General features: G+C 52.4%; 5 protein-coding genes across 5 annotated transcripts; 3 read left to right on the forward strand and 2 right to left on the reverse strand.

Annotated features, from left to right (window-relative positions):
- Window positions 1-1,409: 1,409 nt before the first annotated feature.
- Window positions 1,410-2,740, forward strand: CC1G_06971 (hypothetical protein; the record flags this gene model as incomplete). Its single annotated transcript, XM_001837713.1, has 11 exons — window positions 1,410-1,481; window positions 1,533-1,561; window positions 1,618-1,624; window positions 1,681-1,730; window positions 1,784-1,853; window positions 1,912-2,010; window positions 2,068-2,134; window positions 2,194-2,227; window positions 2,289-2,437; window positions 2,493-2,552; window positions 2,604-2,740. 11 exons carry the CDS (start codon window positions 1,410-1,412, stop codon window positions 2,738-2,740), a joined length of 774 nt encoding a protein of 257 aa, XP_001837765.1.
- Window positions 2,741-3,237: 497 nt separating this feature from the next.
- Window positions 3,238-5,589, forward strand: CC1G_06972 (ndb1 (nad(p)h dehydrogenase b1); the record flags this gene model as incomplete). The annotated part of the gene is made up of 16 exons (XM_001837714.2): window positions 3,238-3,439; window positions 3,496-3,593; window positions 3,644-3,667; window positions 3,735-3,753; window positions 3,809-3,834; window positions 3,897-4,035; window positions 4,087-4,173; window positions 4,231-4,462; window positions 4,520-4,592; window positions 4,645-4,675; window positions 4,727-4,820; window positions 4,882-5,017; window positions 5,043-5,158; window positions 5,229-5,351; window positions 5,494-5,504; window positions 5,537-5,589. 16 exons carry the CDS (start codon window positions 3,238-3,240, stop codon window positions 5,587-5,589), a joined length of 1,464 nt encoding a protein of 487 aa, XP_001837766.2.
- Window positions 5,590-5,788: 199 nt separating this feature from the next.
- CC1G_06973 (hypothetical protein) lies at window positions 5,789-6,726 on the reverse strand (the record flags this gene model as incomplete). The annotated part of the gene is made up of 3 exons (XM_001837715.1): window positions 5,789-6,144; window positions 6,206-6,290; window positions 6,349-6,726. The coding sequence occupies 3 exons, from the start codon at window positions 6,724-6,726 to the stop codon at window positions 5,789-5,791; spliced, it is 819 nt and encodes a 272-aa protein (XP_001837767.1).
- Window positions 6,727-6,873: 147 nt separating this feature from the next.
- CC1G_06974 (protein kinase subdomain-containing protein PKL/ccin3) lies at window positions 6,874-8,212 on the reverse strand. Its single transcript, XM_001837716.2, has 3 exons — window positions 8,151-8,212; window positions 7,489-8,093; window positions 6,874-7,425 (listed from the first exon to the last, which is right to left on the reverse strand). The coding sequence occupies exons 1-3, from the start codon at window positions 8,178-8,180 to the stop codon at window positions 7,113-7,115; spliced, it is 948 nt and encodes a 315-aa protein (XP_001837768.1). The 5' UTR covers window positions 8,181-8,212; the 3' UTR covers window positions 6,874-7,112.
- A 445-nt stretch (window positions 8,213-8,657) lies between these two features.
- CC1G_06975 (hypothetical protein) lies at window positions 8,658-11,964 on the forward strand (the record flags this gene model as incomplete). Its single annotated transcript, XM_001837717.1, has 3 exons — window positions 8,658-9,087; window positions 9,139-10,506; window positions 10,562-11,964. The coding sequence occupies 3 exons, from the start codon at window positions 8,658-8,660 to the stop codon at window positions 11,962-11,964; spliced, it is 3,201 nt and encodes a 1,066-aa protein (XP_001837769.1).
- Between the last annotated feature and the right edge of the window lie 686 nt (window positions 11,965-12,650).

A 12,650-nucleotide genomic window follows, 5' to 3' on the forward strand; every position in this document is an offset into this window, starting at 1 on the left:
GCCGACCCTCTCGAATCTTGTCCTTCACCGATTATCGGGGCTCCTTCCCCGGCACGCTCTCGTGGACCCCCCGTCCATTTGGTATTGTGGGAGTTTACTGTGGGGTACGGAAGGGTACGGAGTCAACGTGATTTGAGGGGAAATTATCCCCTTGGCTATAGTGCTCCTCTAGTCATCCGAGGACCCTACGCCACCTACGACCGCACTTGGAGCGCTGAAGAGAGCAGCGCAAAATAGCACTGGAGGGTCCCAGACAGTTTGAAAGAACCTCCTCTCCTGCTCGATGAAAATTCGCGCGTTGCCACGGTACAGGCGATTCTGAAACGACAAAAACTTGGCGGGCTTGTCCTTGAATCGAAGGTCGTGACTTCCCTTCCGCGACTGCCGAAAGCTTTCAATTCACTGCGCGTTGCAAAACATCAGTGCGTGCGCTTCGGATTTCCCTTGACAGAATCTCGGGTCATCGGGTGCTATTCAGAGGTCGAGCTTCTCGTCCCCCGCACGCTGCATATCGCAACGGAAACGAAGAACGCCCGTGCCCTGAGGCCCGTTCCCCCACACTGCAGCAACAGGACACCCTCCTCACATGGCCTTGTGTGGGGAACGCTTGCTCGCGCATTTCCCTCGTCCCCCGTCGGCATCTTGTTAGCCATGCTTTGCTCGTCAAACGAGGTGGAGCGCCTGGGATCACGGGGAGTGAAGGCCATTGTCTAGCAATCAACCAGCGTACGATGGCTTGGAAGGCGCTGGTCTTTGCATCTTCCCGTTCAGTTGAGGTCTGACACTCACTTTGGCGATCTCGCTCGGACAAATCATTTCATCTCGTCTCCCTTAGATCATTGAATCATTATCAGCGCTGTTACGAGCGGGAAAGAGGTGCACCAGAACCTCAGGCTGTAGACCGAGGACGGTTGCAGACTTCCGGAACCTGTTTCTGGCTCCCATGCCTTTGCCAATGCGGGGAAGATATCCCCAGATGTACAGTCAGAAGGTAAAATTCCAGTGATTCTGTATGACTTCCCTGATTGTTCACCACATGTCCTTTTTTCAACAGGGAGTGCGCCCAATTCAATTCGTTGAACCAAGTCGAAAGCCGACAAACCCTTGTATCGGCATAGTCCAACTGTGTAGCACAGCGACCAGAGAAGAACAGTTTTATGCTGCTTTGTTGAGTTCGTCGATGTGGTTCTCAGCTTTGGACCGTGTGGGTCGAGTGCTTCTTTCGGGATCTGGGACACGGCAGTTCGTTGTAGCCAAGTTTTTCCGTTTGTATTGAGACTCGATTGCTGCTTAGATAGACAAACGTATAAAAGCGCTCTGGATGTTTCAGTTGTAGAGTCAGAGAACCTCTCGAGTACCGTCTCTCTTACAGCTTTACCTTCACCCCCCCCTTCGACACCTCGACGACAATGAAGCCCATCAAGTCCATCGCTGGCCCTCTGGTCCTCCTCGCTTCTGGCGCTGCTGCCCGTACCTTCACGGTATGTCCGACCGCTCGCTTTAAGTTTGCGGTTGCTCACAATGCCTCATAGGTCTACAACGCTTGCCCATTCACCATTTGGTATGTTCATGGCTCTCTTCATTTGTGACCTTATCCTGACATATGTCTTTTCACAGGCCTGCTGTATGAATTATGCGTAAATTTCCACCAACTAGGTCACTGACTTTCGCGGCCCATAGATCTTTACCGACCTTAACGTTGGTAGCGCCCGTCCCAACCACCCCACCGGGTAGGTAATCTTTACAAACGTTTGTGATCACCATAACTGAGCCTCTCCCGCAGCTGGGAAGCGAAGCCTTACACCAGCGTCTCCTTCCACGTCCCCGACAACTGGAGGGCCGGTCGAATCTGGGTACGTCGTCGCCCTGCTCACCCATCCAGACCTCTTCTAAACCCGGCGTCCCATACAGGCCAGGCGTGACTGCGACTTCTCGACCAACCCCGGACCCAACTCCTGCCTCACTGGTGGTTGCAACGGTGGCTTGCTTTGCGACGAGCGCACCGGAACTGTATGTTCACCTTCTTTGATCGCATCATCGTTCGCAATGTTGACCTGTGGAGCGTAGGGTGTCCCACCTGCTTCCCTGGCGGAGTTCACTTTGAGTGCTGCTGAGGATTCTGACTGGTACAACGGTGTGTAAAGTGCTTGCTGATCGATGCGTAATGAGGCTGACGGGAGTATCGTTATCTAGTCTCCCTCGTCGACGGATACAACTTGCCCATCAGGTCAGTTGCCTCCACCGAGTTCCTTCTCTGATTCCGGGAGGCTGACGCTCCCCCTTTTCAGGATCTCCAACAACGCCAACTGCCCCGTCGCTGAGTGCCCTGTCGACCTCGGCCCAACCTGCCCCCTCCCCATCCGTGGCCCTGTTGACAAGAACGGCTGGGTCACTGGCTGCAGGTCCGCTTGCCAGGCCAACTTGGACGGCAACCCTCGTACGTCCACTAGCATTCCTTTTCTTCTAGCGCTCCGATTGACCGTCATTTGCAGAAAACTCTCCCAACTGCTGCTCGGGCGAGTACAGCACCCCCGACAAGTGCCCTCCTTCTGGTGAGTCGGACAACCAGGCCTGCTCCAACTTTGTGCTAACATCGCGTCTAGGTGTTCAATTCTACGACCACTTCAAGAAGAACTGCCCCAGGTCCTACGTCTATGCTTACGACGAGAGCAGCAACACTGCCCTCTTCACCTGCCCCAAGAACAGGAACGCTGACTACACCATCACCTTCTGCCCTTAAGAGTCTGCACCATCGTCTCAGTGCCCACTTGATATAAAAACTATATCCTTATTAACGTTACCCCGTACGCAACTTCGCTTTCACGAATGGATGTACGCTCGTCCGAGCCGTCTCCGATGTCTTTTATTATCTTCCCTTGAAAAATATCATGTTTTGTTATTGATGTCATTGGCCTCCCTGGATGAACTTGAGAACTTCCGTGACTGACATCGGTCCCCTCAACGGAAATCAGCTGTAATCCTCTGTGCAAAGGACAAAGGTTATCTTCGAATTTGCTTCCGAAGCCCGCTGAATCTCCCTAAAAGGTAGGCGCTCCGCCGGTCCTGAAACGGGAAAGGGACCCGACATGTTCCGTCGGCGCCTTTTGCCTCCGAAACGATGTCATTGACGCCCATCATCATCAACGTATAAAAGCAGAGAGACCTAACAAGCGAGCTTTTCGTACGACTTTCTTACGACTTTTTTTTTCTTGTTCTTGACGTCGACAGTGACCCAGGATGCTCTCGACATTGACCAACCAGTCTCGTGCAGTGGTGTTGCGCGGCGCGCACTCTCAGCGCCAGATTGTGGCGTACGGGTCGTACAACGCTCAGCGCGCCTTTTCGTGGTCATCTGCCAGGCATAAACAGCGTCTGGTCATCCTAGGTTCGGGATGGGGAGGATACGGACTGCTGCGGGGGATTGACAAGAATCGATGGGGTATGTTTCCTGTGTATCGTTGAACCGGTTGCGATTCTGAAGCTTAAGTGGGTTAGACGTCATTGTTATATCACCTAACACGTACTTCAACTTTACGCCGCTCCTGGCGAGCTGTGCCGTTGGAACTCTGGAGTTTCGATGTGCTGTAGAACCAGTACGTGGTGCTCAACAGTGTCAATGGACATGAACTCACGAATGAATCAGGTTCGACGCTACTCCCCGGAAGTGGTGAGCCACATTTCAGGCGTCCTAACCAATTGGGTCGAGTCTGACGACATTGTAGACTTATGTTCAGGCTTGGTGTGATGATATTGGTGCGTCTTTCCTTTTCTCGACCGATGCATCAATCTAAACGCAAATCATTGCTAGACTTCAAACGGAAGACCTTGACATGCGTGCGTTCATCGGCGCCCATCTTGGTTCCTCGAGATCAAAACGCTAATCCTTTGTTCTATAGATGCCGGCCACACGACCACCAAAATCTCAACCGACAGATGCAACAGGAGACGAAGTCGCGCGTGCTGAAGCGAGTGCGGACAGGGCATTCACTGTGGGGTATGATAAATTAGTCATTGCAGTCGGAGCATACTCGCAGAGTGAGTTTCTTGTCCAAAGCTCTCAGGAAGGATAGGTCTAATCGTTTGCAGCTTTCAATGTCCCCGGTGTGAAGGAGAACGCACACTTTTTGAAAGACGTCAGGGATGCACGGAGGATACGAAGCAGGATTCTCGAATGTTAGTTCTTAGCCCATGTTGGTCTTGCTCGCTGAACTGATCTAGGGGGATAAACAGGTTTCGAGCAGGCCAATCAGCCAACGATGTCGGACATTGAGCGGATAAATCTCTTGAATTTCTGCATCGTTGGTGGAGGTCCCACTGGCGTCGAATTCGCTGCCGAACTTCACGACCTGCTACACACTGATATCGCGAGACATTACCCTAGGACATTGGTTCGGTTGGCCAAAATTACGCTTTACGATGTCGCACCGAATATTTTAGGATCTTTTGATCAATCACTTCGCAAGTATGTGCTTTACTCTTGGATCGAGTGAGGCGTTCGTTACTGACGTGTTTCTCGAAGATACACTGAGAAGACACTCTCCCGTGAAGGTGTTAACATCCTCACGTCGCACCACGTCGAGAGGGTAGAACCTGTGAGCATGATATTGAACTGCTAGTCGAGTATCTGCGCTGACCATCACACAGGGCAAGATGATCGTGAAGGAGAAGGGCGAAGGTGAGTTACGCTTCATGAAATACACATGGTTTCCACTGACGGAATCCTCAGTTCCCTTCGGACTCCTCGTTTGGAGTACTGGCCTTGCGCCCAACCCGTTAATTAAGGCGATTACAAGTGTGCAGAAGGACCCGAAAACGTCCAGGTATGTTAATCACGTTCACAGCGTTTTCACAAGTGGTTAGACTGACTGGTTGGCATCCCAGTCTTATCACGAATGATCATCTGAATGTGATCATGGAAAACGGAGAACCGAACCCCGATGTTTGGACAATTGGTGATGCTGGCACCGTTGTCGACGCCCCGCTGCCCGCCACAGCTCAAGGTATTTCGTTAGGCGCCGTGGGTCAAGGGTTCGCACTGACAGTGGCGGTCCTTAGTCGCAAGTCAAAAGGCCAAGTATATGGTCAAGAAATTGAACAAGCTCGCTAAAGACCGAGAACACAATGTGCCCTTTACTTTCCACAACCAAGGAAGTCTGGCGTACGTCGGTAACTGGTTAGCATTTCCCTTTTGTTATAGGTGTGGCCGATGTTGAGACGGGGACTTGCAGGAAAGCGATCTATGAGAAGCCTAGTGGTCCGGCAGCGGAAACCAAGGAAGGATTGCAGGGAAGGTCGGCTTGGCTCTTGTGGCGGTCTGCCTACTTCACCATGACGCTAAGTTGGAGAAACAAGTGCGTGCTACCCTTCAACACCGTCCCTTCATTTCTCTGATATTGATCTCCACTCTAGGATTTTGGTACCAGCATACTGGTAAGGCCTTATCGCGCTTGTAAGAATTGTTCCATACTCATCTTTGGCGAACCGAAATCACAGGTTCTTGAATTGTAAGTCCCATTTTTCTCCTTCATCGCCAAAGTCACTGACGCAACGCCCCCAGGGATATTCGGACGCGATCTTACGAGGTTCTAGATTGTCATTTGGACGATGCATGCACATAGACTTATAACTTACTTTCGGGACTAAGGGTATACTATCTACAAAATTGCCTAATAATACATAGATTCACTCCTCTCGTTAAACATGGAACCGGCCACGACGTCTCATTCAGGACCTTCCCATACCCCGGAGCCGACAAGTGTGTGCGATCTCTTCATTTCCCTTCACGATATTAACAGGCGACAGCGACAGGTTGAGGTTGCTGGAAGTTGGCGACGCTACTCACGCGCGACATTTTCTTCCCGTCGACGTCATTCCAGAAGTCTACGACGAAGCTTCCTTGCTCTAGGCCGTTATTGCCTACATGCTGCAATTGGAGAAGCATATCTTTGAAGTTGGTACTGGCGAGGTCTTTCGACATCTCATACACTCCCGTTCGGTTCACTCCGATATGGGAGATGTGTCGGAAAGAGTTTGTTACCGGGTGCGAGATCTGGGCGCGGGTAATTGAAGCTGAACGTCCGTTGAACGATTTGGAACGGGTGTGGTGTCTGGATCGGAAACTCCGTCCTCGTTTCGGTGGAGGGACTGCGGGATCGTGTTAAGATCGTTGTCACAACCGACGGAGGCGGCGAAGATGTCCACTCACCGTCTTTGCACACTTCGCTGAACACCTTTTTCGAAAAAAGAGCAGCTTCATCGTCATCTTCGAACAGGAGGCCATACTTTCGCGTCTATAATTATCCTCGGCGTTAGCACCACAATCGAACCCCACGGAGAAGGAAGACTTACCCTGCCGCTGAATACATGGAAGAAAGGCCTGTCGACCTCATACTGGAGTCCGGCGGCTGGAATCTCAAACATCCAAACCGTTTTTCCATTCGCTTCGTCGGACAAAGTGAACCAGTGCTGGCCATCGCCCTTGATGTCATTGGGCTTGTTCAAGGACCAATTTCGGCCAAATGTCAAGGTGCCCTTGAGGCGCGAATAGGTCCATTCGTCCTTCTTGGCGTCCAAATCAGTGTGGTAGATTCTGGCGTTGGCGACGGCATGGATTGATTGAGTAGACGTGGTGGCGGCGGCAGTGAGGTTGGGGATAGGGTGCCTAGTTGCGGCGTTTAGGTGATGACTGAGAGTCAAGGAAGACGACGAGCGAGTGGGGACGGGCATTCTTTGCGAATAGAAAGGCAGGAAGGATTGGAGCTGGGAGGCTATTCATTTGGGATGCGTCCATTTAACGGCCAACCTCGCTTGCAGCACGAGGCGGTATCGATTGCCTGCAGTGCTTGGTGCGCAGACATGCTCTTGTCGTGCGGTGTTTCAAAATGTTGCGGTCACATTGAGGCCAGAAAACAGACATAGCAGGTAAGATCCAAGGTATAAACAATAGCGACGACATGCTCGATTTAGAAACCGATAATGGGGTGACAAAATGTGATGATTCAAAGTCCAATGTTGAATGCAGGGTCATGCGGGGGACATGACGAGACTAGTAGTACATGTGATGCAAGTTGAGTTGCTGTGAGTGTGATAGTGGGTCCAGGAGGGGGTGGGTATCACAGAGCGCTTGGCCTGTCGGGTTTCGTTTTGATGTCCCATGGCTCGACGATGACGCCCTGCTTCATGTTTTCAAGGATGGGACCGAGGTATTCGAGGGTATTGAAGTAGTGTCGTTTTAACGTAAGGTCAGTCTTCCTTGCGGAATCGAAGTCGATGATGCGGTAATTGTGGACTGTGCCGTGGAAGGGGCAGACGGTGCTTGGGAAGCTGCCCGACGAGTTCGGCGCCTGGAGGATGTTGGAATACCGTATGTCGGTTTGTTCAATACCCATGCGGGCGAGATCCCGGAATACGTCCCAAAGATCGCCTCTGTGAGGAGCATGTCAGTTTCATCGGTCACCTGCTTCGAGCCAAGCTGTTGGAGTGACTTACTCTTCCTGGAGTTTGTCGCCGAGTGGCAATGGATCTCCGACTCGCTCGAGTAGAAGGATTGACACTTGTCTGTTATTGGATTGGACGGGGTTAGAGGGTGTCAAGGGCGGGAGCTTCTCAGAACCCAATGCGGGGATCACGATGTCGGAGGGGAGGTTGGCCGTGAACAAGCCATAGCAACGAGGAAGAGAGACGCCTTGGAGCAGCTCCATCTCCTCGTACATGGCAGCCTCGTGGGCGAGACTTTCAGCACGATCGAGAGCGGCCACTTTTATGACCAGGTCGGGCAGATAGGGAGCTCGGGGATGGAATAGTCTAAACGACGGGTTCTTGGGGTTGGTCATTCGCATGGTGTCCACAGCGAATATGGTCCCACAACGACCTTGACCAATGGCATTTTGGGTCGAGACTACGAGCTCGTTGCAGGCCGGGGGAGGAAGTTTGGATGGGGGACGGGGAGGAGGGTTTGGAAGCACCTCTCCTCGCCATGTACGTGTGGCCTCAACTGGTGGAGGCTTCTGCCTGGTGAACTGCACGTAAACAGGTTTCCCTTTGGATGTTTGGGCCCAGTCAACGACGGTTAGGACCTTGATGGCATTGGTAGCCTGAAACTAGGTGTGAGCGTCCTCGAACGTTGATATAGAGCTGGTCAGACGACTTACCACTGCTTTCTGCTCGTTGACGGCGCTCATAACGAAGAGTTCTGAATGTGTGAAGAAAAAAGAGGGCTTGGGGGATATTTGTGATTTAGGGTTTGCCCTTTGGAGCTCTTTTTATGATGGTCTGGCGGTCACAACTTCATTGCGAAAGTTCTCGGTCATATGACAGCGAATAAGAGCGCTAAACGTGTCACCCCGATGACTACATACAGCCCTGTCAGAAAGCGGTTAATGAAGGGCACAAAGCCTTGGTGCATTTCGTGATTGGTTTCCAGTTCTGATTCGCCCAGAACACTGGAATCGAAGCGAACCATCGGACAACCCCCTTTCTGTCGGACTTGCGGCCCGAAGGAATCGGGACCAAGCACAGACAAATAACGCGCTCTCCTAGTCACGCGATCACGTGGGTCAATGTTGATGGCAAAACGAGTGGCGGTCGCTTATCGACGCTTGGCCACCGCCGTCACCGTCGCCGACGCTCAGCAAGACCGTATGCAACGCTAGTCGCCAATGTCCAACTCGACGGCCACCCAGATTCTCTTCAACTCACCTGCGTTGCACTCGCTCAAACGCGATCAACTCGTTAGGCTCTGCAAGACACATTCCCTCAAGGCAAACGGAAAGAATGTCGACCTCATTGAACGACTCAAACAGCATGCGCTAACCCTGCCCAAAGATGCGCCACTCAGCATTGCCGTCAGGGGTGAAGACAATGAAGGCGAACCAATGGACCAAGACGACAGCAACGACAGCATTAACTCTGAAGAAAACTCAGTGGCGACGTCATTTTCCCATTCGACAAGACCCAGCGAACAGTGGGAGGTTGTGATGGATAGCATCGCTGAAGAAGAAGAAGGCTCGTCAAAGGGCTCATTGTCTTCTATGAGGACAGTTGTTAATGGAAACAAAGCCGGTGAATTTGGCACCGGTTCATCCAAATGTGAGTAATGTTGGGATGTTCCAAAACCCAGCAGCTAACGGTTATACGCAGCCTCGACGGTCGGCTCGTCATTCAGAGCGCTGGCGACATCACTTGGCCTCAAACGAGGCACGTCCACGACGTCCTCCAAACACAGTGTTCGTTCCGCGCTGTCCCGTGTGACCGCCACTCCAACGAACAACAAGGATGAACTCGAGGAGACTGCAACTCCCTATTCTGAACTACCCCCATCTGAACCTGTGACCGAAGTCAAGCCGCTTGCATTCAACCCTGCTCGAATGTCAATGACCGGCTTCTTGGCCGAAGGCGAAACGCCCTTGCCAGGCCATGCTTTGCGACCTGGTGTCCCTGCGCCCGAGAATGCAAGGCTTAGTCTTGGACTAGGACTCGGGGCACCCGCCACTCCTCGCAGAGCGCAACCGACAACGACCATCCGCCTGGTCTCCCACGGTGGCAACGAGGCGGCATCCAAATCTACTTATAGCTACGCAGGCCCTGCCACACCTCAGCTTAAGCCGCTCGAAACTACTTTCGATTTGATCATGGGTAGCCCTGCCGCGGAAACTAACAGCTGGTCAGCAATCGGAAGCATCTATCCGAAGTTAACTATGGACGATCTACCTCCCGCTTCCCCTCATCAACCGCCACCCGCAGCTACAGAGACAACCACCACCACACCCACCCCTCAATCACCAGAGCCATTTGTGTTCGGTTCACCGCTTCCAAAGCATCGCGTTTCCAATGCCCAGTTTGCATCCGCTGCGGCGAGCGTTCTCGAAGAGATGAACAAGCGTCTTCAAGAAGATGGCGTGGAAGGCGTAGACACTAGCATCATCGATCGTCTGCATCCCGGGGCTAGTAATCGACAATCCCTGTCACCCCAGGAGGTTAAGCCTCTTCCCGCCACTCGGAACACTGGCGAACACAAGGAGAAATTCGATTCTCTTCATCAGAAAGAGTTTGCGAAAATGGAGGGTATTGACGGGATGTTGAAACGAAGGCAGGAGCGTGCTGCGAATGATGTTCAGCCTATTGTCGGCAAGAAGCGCAAGTCTAGTGTCATGGGTGACGATGGTCCTCGCCGTCCTGGCATGGTTGGACGTGCCAGCCAGACTAGGGTTATCAGCAATGGTCGCCGCGCCAAAGCCCTTCCCGGTGCGTTCGGCATGGATGACGAAGAAGAAGAAGAAGAAGAGCAGGAGGCTGAAGCTCAACCTGAAGAAAGGGCTGGCAAGCGAATTCGTGTTTCTTCCAACCCAATCGACAACGCCGCACCTGCTCAATCTTCGACAGATGAAGAACGCGCTCGTAAGGAAAAGGAGCGCCAGGCCGTTAAGAAGAAATTGGAGGCCAATAGGCGCAGGAGGAGCAGTGTCGCCGGTAACCGTAGGCGGAGTAGCCGGGTCAGCGGAGGACTCAGTACGTATTTTTGTTCCACAAAGTTTCTTATCACTACTAACTTATTGTTCATCAGTTCAACCTAAAGCCAAGCCATCGCGATTTGGTTTCTTATCATCTGCGAAATCCCTGGTTCAGAGTGTTTGGAATCGAGGGAAGACCACTGCTGCCCCAGCTGCAAGCACAAACATCCCCAAACCCAATACCCTTGTTAAGCCGCCACCAGCATCGAAGGCTCCGCTTGATCTCTCCAAGAAAGCAGCCGCTGCACCTGCAAAACCAACTTCAGCTACTGCTGTTGCCGCCGGTCGAGTCCCCTCTGGCAAGGCAGTTAACAAACCGTCGGAGGCCAAAGGATCTATCACGTCTGCTCGTGCTCGATCTCCCATCCCGTCATTTGGTGCAGGTTCTTCTCGAGGAAGTATTGCAACCAACAACGGTACGCAAGGCAGCAGGATGAGCCACCTCTCTGCCATGGCCGCTGCAGCGTCCAAGAAGACCTCTGTAACAGGTACTGCTGCTTCCCGAAGTTCAACTGCCAACGTTTCTTCCGTTGGTACCCGCACGTCGCTCGCGCAGCCCACTACTGCTGTTGGTAGTATGGGTGTCAAGAAGCCCAGTCTTGCCCCTGGTCGGGCCTCCGTTGTTGGTTCAAACAATACCAACTCCTCCCTCGCTGGCAGACCCTCCAACACCGGTTCGAGTTCATCCAGACTTTCCACGTCTTCCCGTCTCTTTGCACCCACTGCCAGCTCCTTGGCCAAGACCAGTAACAGAAACTCTGCTGCCGGTCTCAGACCTGCTCTGGAGAAGAAATCCAAGCTCAGCCTCCCTTCGGCCCCTCGACATACGCCTCAACCTCAATCTCCACCTGCATTGACTACCATCACTAACAATCCTCGCCCAGGCAACATTCGATCTCCGGGTACACCTTTCTCTCCCACCCGAGGCAAGATTTTCAGCACTCCTCTCCAAATGCCCAGTGGCATTCCAACTCCCGTAAAGAAACGTGTTCCTTCTACTGAGAGCAATACTTCCAAGGCCACTACCGATACAACTACCACCACCAACTCAGGGGGTTCAACTTCTGGTAGTGGTGGAGCTACCGTCGTACGTCAGCGAAGTATCTCAGGACGCAAGCCCAGAATCTCGCGTTCCAAGGTTATCGCTAGATTGGCTTCTCAGCGGGCTGCTTCCTCCAGTTCTTCCTCCTCGAATATTCCAGGTACGCCTAGCGTGCTTGCGAAGAAACCGGGTGGAAGGCCTAGGTCCAGTTTGGGAGCGAAAGTACATAGGGCTAGTTTGACGGGAGGTATACAGGCGAGGAGCAGGATGAGCGGGGGTGCAGGTGGCGATGTGTTGATGAGTGCAAAGAAGAAGGCGCGACAGAGCGAGTATATTAGGCGAAGGAGCAGGGGACTAGTGCTTTCGCCTACACCTGCCGCGAAGGAGGGTGGCGCGATGGAAGTTGATGCATAGACCGATCCCTCATCCTTACTTAGCGACATCTTTTTCTCGTACTTCACGTTTCGTTCACCCACTTCAAAGCGACCCTTTCTTCCTTCTCCTGTTCCCAAACTCCGACATTCTAGACACTTTCTTCCCATCTACTGATTAACTTATCCATCCACGTCTACCCCAGCGGAAGACGGGATGACTTGAGCTCACCTTTTCCCTTCATCTTCATCTCCTGGACTCTCTCGATCCCCCGTGCTGCGAGATCGTTCTCTTTATGCTTCCTCGTTCTTGCCCCAAGTTTATTTCTTGTTCTCGATTTTCGTTCTCCAACCCATGCCCATGTGAGGCTTTTCACGTTGACTCTCGAACTCATATCTTCATACAACTCATACTTACCCGCATCGTCTACTCACTCGACTCATGTATCATCTCATCTCATCCTGGGTCTCGTCACCTGTGTTGTATCTTAAAGATTATTGTATATCTAAAATCTCTCGGTAAACGAATTGTATGGACGTCGTTGAATGACTGCGCAATCGTCTCGAGAAGTTTCTGGACGAAGAAGGTGCGCTAGGAACCATTGTGGCTGTAGACTGGACATACCCACACTGTTCGGTGGCTCTGTGAAAGTGTAGGATGTTTAAGATAATGTATCTCAAATGGCCAACAGAGCCTCGAGCCACTTGGAGGACAATCGTCGCGATCGC

This window comes from Coprinopsis cinerea, assembly GCF_000182895.1.
Source record: "Coprinopsis cinerea okayama7#130 chromosome 6 map unlocalized cont3.6, whole genome shotgun sequence".
In the NCBI taxonomy this organism is placed as follows: Eukaryota; Fungi; Basidiomycota; class Agaricomycetes; order Agaricales; family Psathyrellaceae; genus Coprinopsis; species Coprinopsis cinerea.

Coding starts and splice junctions, on each gene's coding strand:
- CC1G_06974 (XM_001837716.2), bottom strand. CDS start 8,180: ATGAGCGCCGTCAACGAGCAGAAAGCAGTG. Junction 8,094..8,150: donor TCAACGAGCAGAAAGCAGTG/GTAAGTCGTCTG, acceptor ACCTAGTTTCAG/GCTACCAATGCCATCAAGGT. Junction 7,426..7,488: donor GGCGACAAACTCCAGGAAGA/GTAAGTCACTCC, acceptor TGCTCCTCACAG/AGGCGATCTTTGGGACGTAT.